The 5,680-nt window shown below is 40.0% G+C and overlaps 1 protein-coding gene across 1 annotated transcript; it reads left to right on the plus strand.

The window, feature by feature from the left end:
* The first annotated feature begins 3,671 nt into the window (after window positions 1-3,671).
* On the plus strand, window positions 3,672-5,205 carry LOC113473036 (cytoplasmic dynein 2 heavy chain 1-like). The gene is made up of 3 exons (XM_026832802.1): window positions 3,672-3,678; window positions 4,200-4,415; window positions 4,844-5,205. Exons 1-3 carry the CDS (start codon window positions 3,672-3,674, stop codon window positions 5,086-5,088), a joined length of 468 nt encoding a protein of 155 aa, XP_026688603.1. The 3' UTR covers window positions 5,089-5,205.
* Window positions 5,206-5,680: the final 475 nt, after the last annotated feature.

The following is a 5,680-nucleotide window of genomic DNA, read 5'->3' on the forward strand; positions in this document are numbered from 1 at the left end:
GTTTCTCAGCTCTCGTTTGGCGCAGTCTCCGCCTTATGTGACCAGACCAAAGTTCGTTACGCAGTGATTTTGGAAAGACCTTTTACCCAGTTTAAGCACGTTTCAAGGCCGCTGAAGGTAGTATGAAGTACTACCAACGGTAACAAAGAGCCTTGGGTCCAAGTTGAACCACATGTCGCAACCCTCCCGTGAAAACTTCCTCCTTGTACAACTTACGAAATAGACCTAGCTAGGTCAGACCCTCTCCGAGCCTCCCAAACCACAGGCTAGGATGGGGGTCCTCGGACACTCTTCTAAGGTGAGGACCTTTAAGTCTAAACATTATTATTCAAACTCATACGTGATTATTAGGGGTGTGTCGATTAGGATCAGGCGGAAGATAATCGCCAAAGAGTGTCGGCAGGGATTTTGAGTTGTGAATGGATGGATCAATTTGGCTATCTTCTTTCCACGATAGCAGGGTCCTTGTGTTTTGCTTTAGTCCTCCTCGACCCACGTTTTTCCCGTTAATTACTTTTAGTAGTTTGACTCTATAAATGAAATTTCAAAAGTTCCATTAAAATTTCGTTATTGGATTTAAGAAATAGTTTTTACAGGGTTCTTGTAGAATAAGAGGTACAACAAACCACCAAGCTAGGATGGTGCCTTCGGACAACTCTTCTAAGGTGAGGACGCTTTAGTCTAAAACATTATTATTAAACTCAACGTGATTATTAGGGGTGTGTCGATAGGATCAGGCAGGAAGATAATTCGCCAAAGAGTGTCGGCAGGGATTTTGAGTTGTGAATGATGGATCAATTTGGCTATCTTTTTCACGATAGACAGGCCGTGTTGTTTGCTTAGTCCTCCTCGACCCACCGTTTTCCCGTTAATTACTTTTAGTAGTTTGACTCTATAAATTGGAAAATTTCAAAAAGTTCACATTAAAAATTCGTTATTAGGATTAAAAATAGTTTTTTTACAAGGTTCTTGTAGAATAAGAGGTACATACAAAACTTGATTAATCATTAATAAAAAGTTAATTTAGAATTCTAAAGATGTCTCAAAAGAATCGATAAAATAAACACTTAATTAACGGGAAAACGTATTTTACTTTTTTCTACTTGTATAAAAATAAGACTCTGGTAGTCAAAAAAAACTTATAGAAATTCTGTTGTTTTTATTATTATTAAATTTCTCATGTTGAACAAATTCAAAATAATGGTCGGAATTAAATGGATCATCAATCCATTTACTACAACACGGTAGTGAAAGAAGGTGATTGACTGACGATGATCGTCTTGAAGTTACTTTTTTGACGATCTTGAGCTGTATAGATGTGGATAAAGAATCTCTAGAAATTTTGTGGAAGAGACTTGAAATTAATTTTTCTATTATTACTTTAAGATGTCCAATGGTCCTTTTTTTAAGTCAGTGTCTGATCCATAGCCATATGGTTTTCATTTGTGTTTTAGTTTTTAGGAACTTTTCACAACAAATGTTTTTTGCGACATTGAGTCGCTTATTTTTTTCAATAGTGACCGTCAGTTTGCGACCCTTCTATCTGGCGTGGATGCAAGATAAGGGTTTTTGGGCAAAATGCGTTTTTCCCTGTTTTTAGGTATAACGGGAAAAACGTGGGTCGAGGCCTCTAATGAATGCAAAAGAACACTTTTGCCAAGCCTTGTACACTACATAGTTCACTTCGCGTTTGTATTTCGCTACGACCTAAAAATCTTCCCTAGGCCGTTGTATCACTTATCTGAGCGTGCACATCGGCTGGTTCTCGGCGAAGGGGAAGAACGACACGACTGCCTGTGTACCTGATTGTGCGTCCGTTATGTGTCGTGAGAGAGAGAAGAAGCGGGTGTGTGGTCCACATTAAAAAATTACGTTGAAATAAAACCCGCAAAAGTTATTTAAAACGTTCGTGTTCAGGTAATTACCCTGATCCGTAATGTTCCATGTGATGTGTCCATTCAATACAACTAAAACTAGGTATAATAAGATATTAGCAACTGGAATATTTGCAGAATTATCTAAACAAACTATTCTAGCATTTTTAATATTATAAAATTTTTGTTTTGTAACTAAAGGCATGGAGTCTCGATCTGAGGTTCAAATCGAACCCTTGTTGGCTTACTTCCGGCCTATCTCTTGACTATTGCCGCAATGGCTCCTGTCTCTGACTTACCGCTTCAATGACGACCGTCGTTTAACTGGATTCTCCGTTTATGTAGACCTTAGAGACTTGAGTCAAGCTAACCTCGAAGAAAGCTGACTCTCTCGCGGACCCTTTAAAGGAGTGATGAGCTAAACCAGAGCAAGTCTCTGAACTCATTGCGGAACTTTATACCTCTTTACTCAAAATTAATCAACTAAAAGGGGTCCCTAGTCAAAACTCAGGATTTACTTAAGGATGGAAAACCAGGACTTCTTTGGTAAGGGCTTCTTGTTGGAAATAGAACCTATGTAGCTTTCACACTTTTAGAACTTAGGGTGAGAATATTTTAAATTTATAAAACCCACGTAGTAGTCACTGATTCCTAACTATGACTAAATTTTGCATGTAACCCTAGGAACAACAATTTTATTCTTTATGTGAAAATTAAAATTGTCTTGTCTACCTAATCTTGTTGCTATCACCTCTCTTTGAATCCTTACTGCCATTTCGATCCTAGTGCAGATTCGGCCATAATATGACTTTCAAGAGCTGTAACTTGTGCTGTCTCCGCCAGCTTTGAGATTGAACCAAATCCTGACGGGAGACCTTTGCGACGGGGCCTATTTACTCATCACGGACCGCCGGGTTCTGACGCCCTCAATCTGAACTTAGGGACTTTGCCAGCTAGTAACGAATATTTTGCCAGCTGAGTGAGGTTACTGCACAGCTTTCAAGGTTTACCACCCTCACTTAGTACCGAGGAAGTATGGATTTTTAGTAACTTAATGACAATAGTGGAAATAGAGTGAATTTTTTGTTCTGCTAAGAAGAGTGTTGAAGAGGGAACATTACTTACAACTTGAAATGTGGTCTTTTTTACGGAAATACTTGTTGCGTGAGTCCAGTATGTAGGACTATTGCACTGCCTTGAAGAAGGGAAACACTGCTAATGTCTTATCGAATTTCTGTAACGGTTGGTCTCAGTGGTACATGCTGACTTGCATTTAGAAGGTCCAAGATTCCCCTCCTTGCCATACCCATTCCAAGGCCAGCCACCTCAAAACATCAGAGAGTAGACTGACAGGTAACATTAGGTATCAATAGAACTAATGACAGGATCCGCAATGTCCAGTCTATCTGATAACTGATACTAGAAAACACTATCAGAATAGACCTGACGAGTCACGGAGCTGAACAAAGAGTCCGCCTGTCAGATTATACATATAGATAATACACTAGAATAAGTGAGTGGAATGAGGACCAAAATGGAAATTGACAAAGACCATTCTCAGAAATATGCTTAACACATACGGGAGTAACCTAAGAATAAACAGAATTTTGAGAGCAAGATGATAGAGATCAATACATCAAACAAAAGAACCTAAAATTGAGCACTGATAAATATTAAGAAGAAACTCACACCGTAGGATAGACAAATTGATGACATAACAAAAAAAAACACACGAATGAGAGGTATATTATACAACTTTGAACCCGCATCAAGACTTTCGATATGGGATGACACGAGATGACGAGCAAGTCTCTACCACTCTGCCTCGTGTGTTTGAAACTTTCCTAACGAAGCTCCTCAAGGTAGTTTAAAATGAAATCATCCTAAATGTTCGGAAAGAGAAACGGGATGAAATTTATATATACTGGTAGCTGGAGTCCTAGTCTCTGTAGAGTCTCCCTAGACCTTCCAATGCACATCCCGGTAAGCCTTATTTCGAAGTAGGTGTAACCTTAATAAAAACGAACTTTAAAACCCGCTATACTAAAGCAAGTATTTTTCTTAATACGAAAATTTGTTTGCGAATTTTTTTATTAATTGCTTCTGAACAATTATCCGGAAGACCTAATCCTATAACATGATTCAAGACGTATATTATGACTACTACCTGTTATTAGATTCAGAAAAATCCCTCTAGAGCTGTTTCGAGCTGTAACCTCAACATTTAGCCCAACACCAGTCTCGGATTCTTCTTATCTACTCACGGATACGACGTGACTCTCCCGCTCCCCCGGGCGCTGGTTATATTATCCCTCGTCATTTCAGGAATCAAGCGGAACCTTCAACGGACGTACGCCAGCTGGAGTCAAACCAAGTTGAATTCAACTGACCAGGGCCGGGCCCTGTTTACCCTCGCCTGGTTCCATGCTTTGATCCAGGAACGGAGAACCTACATTCCGCAGGGCTGGGCCAAGTTCTATGAGTTCAATGACAGCGACCTGAATGCGGCCCTAAATATCTTGAATGCTCGCCTAAGTCAAGGTGAGATTTTAGAAAAGAAACGACTTTGTTGATCAAAGGAATTGAGGCGTAAGTTCGTTCGACTTCAGTAAGAAGTTTTTTGTTTTTAATTCCTATTTGTTTTCATCCCACGATAAATGGCCGATTTGGACTGATTAGGTGACAAAAAGGAGTGCATTGATTTTGACCAAACTTGACTTCAAGGGAAATCATATTTCAGCCAGAAAGCCAAGTCAAGGAAAGCCACTTTGTAAGCGCTAGGTCGCTGTTTCGATTCCCATCCCGGGCGAATTTTATCCTCAACAGATGAGGTTCGTTTTCGGAACGGCTGGCTTCCTCCTATCCTTTCTTCCTTCTCTCTTCTCTTTTAGGACAATACGACCTTAGCAGTTACAGCTCCCTCTATCAAACCTCTTTAAGAGACAGTCGTCTGATCTTTTTTTTTCCAGATGGTATGGGAGGTGTCAAGTGGGACTACATCCATGGTCTCCTAGGTAACGCTATCTACGGGGGACGTATCGACAATGCTCAAGACATGAAAGTCCTCTCCTCCTACCTCCAGTTCTACTTCAGCAGTAATGTCGCCAAGACCGCGTCCACACCTCTAGCTCCAGGAGTGGTGCTGCCCAGTTCTACAAATCTAGGGGTAAGTTTTGGAAAGGAGCCTGAGGATTGTCTCACATTGGAAGCGTAAACTCGCGACTTTTAATTGCACTAAAGGCCCGTCCCCACTTGTCGTTTGTACAAAAAACCGTGTCGTGCTTGAGTGGGAATACCCATTTAAATTACATTGCCTACAGGACATTGGGAAAAAATCGGATGAAACTATGAAACTCACAAGTGGGAACGGGCGTTTAGTTGCCTGAAAATCCAAACCTATGAAAATGATGGATACAAGAGAAATAAAGAACTCAAATTAATGCTCACATCTATTCTACGGGTGGAATGTATTTATTTTTAACATTTTTGTAAATTTTAAAACACTTAACCTAAATAGAATACCCACATGTCCTGCATTGAAATCATGACATCAAATAAACTAGACAGAGGATTTCCGTATCAACCAATGTAGCCAGTATTTCGAAGTCAAAATCCAAAGAGGGTATGTGGATTGTGGTGTACAATGGCGGAAAGTGGTGCACTCCCAGTGTCGAAACTTTTTAGTGCACTTGGGTTCATAGTGCACTCGGTGCAGTCTATATTAATATTTTTTTACCCAAATGCACATCTTCCGTACCGAGTGCACTACAATTCCAAGTACACTTTAAGAAGTCGACACTGAACAA

This window comes from Diaphorina citri, unplaced genomic scaffold, assembly GCF_000475195.1.
Source record: "Diaphorina citri unplaced genomic scaffold, Diaci psyllid genome assembly version 1.1 scaffold13063, whole genome shotgun sequence".
In the NCBI taxonomy this organism is placed as follows: Eukaryota; Metazoa; Arthropoda; class Insecta; order Hemiptera; family Psyllidae; genus Diaphorina; species Diaphorina citri.

What these genes read in the sequence shown, in the direction of transcription:
- LOC113473036 (XM_026832802.1), top strand. An exon ending in GAATGCTCGCCTAAGTCAAG is followed by an intron (nt 4,416 to 4,843) that starts GTGAGATTTTAG and finishes TTTTTTTTCCAG; the next exon opens with ATGGTATGGGAGGTGTCAAG.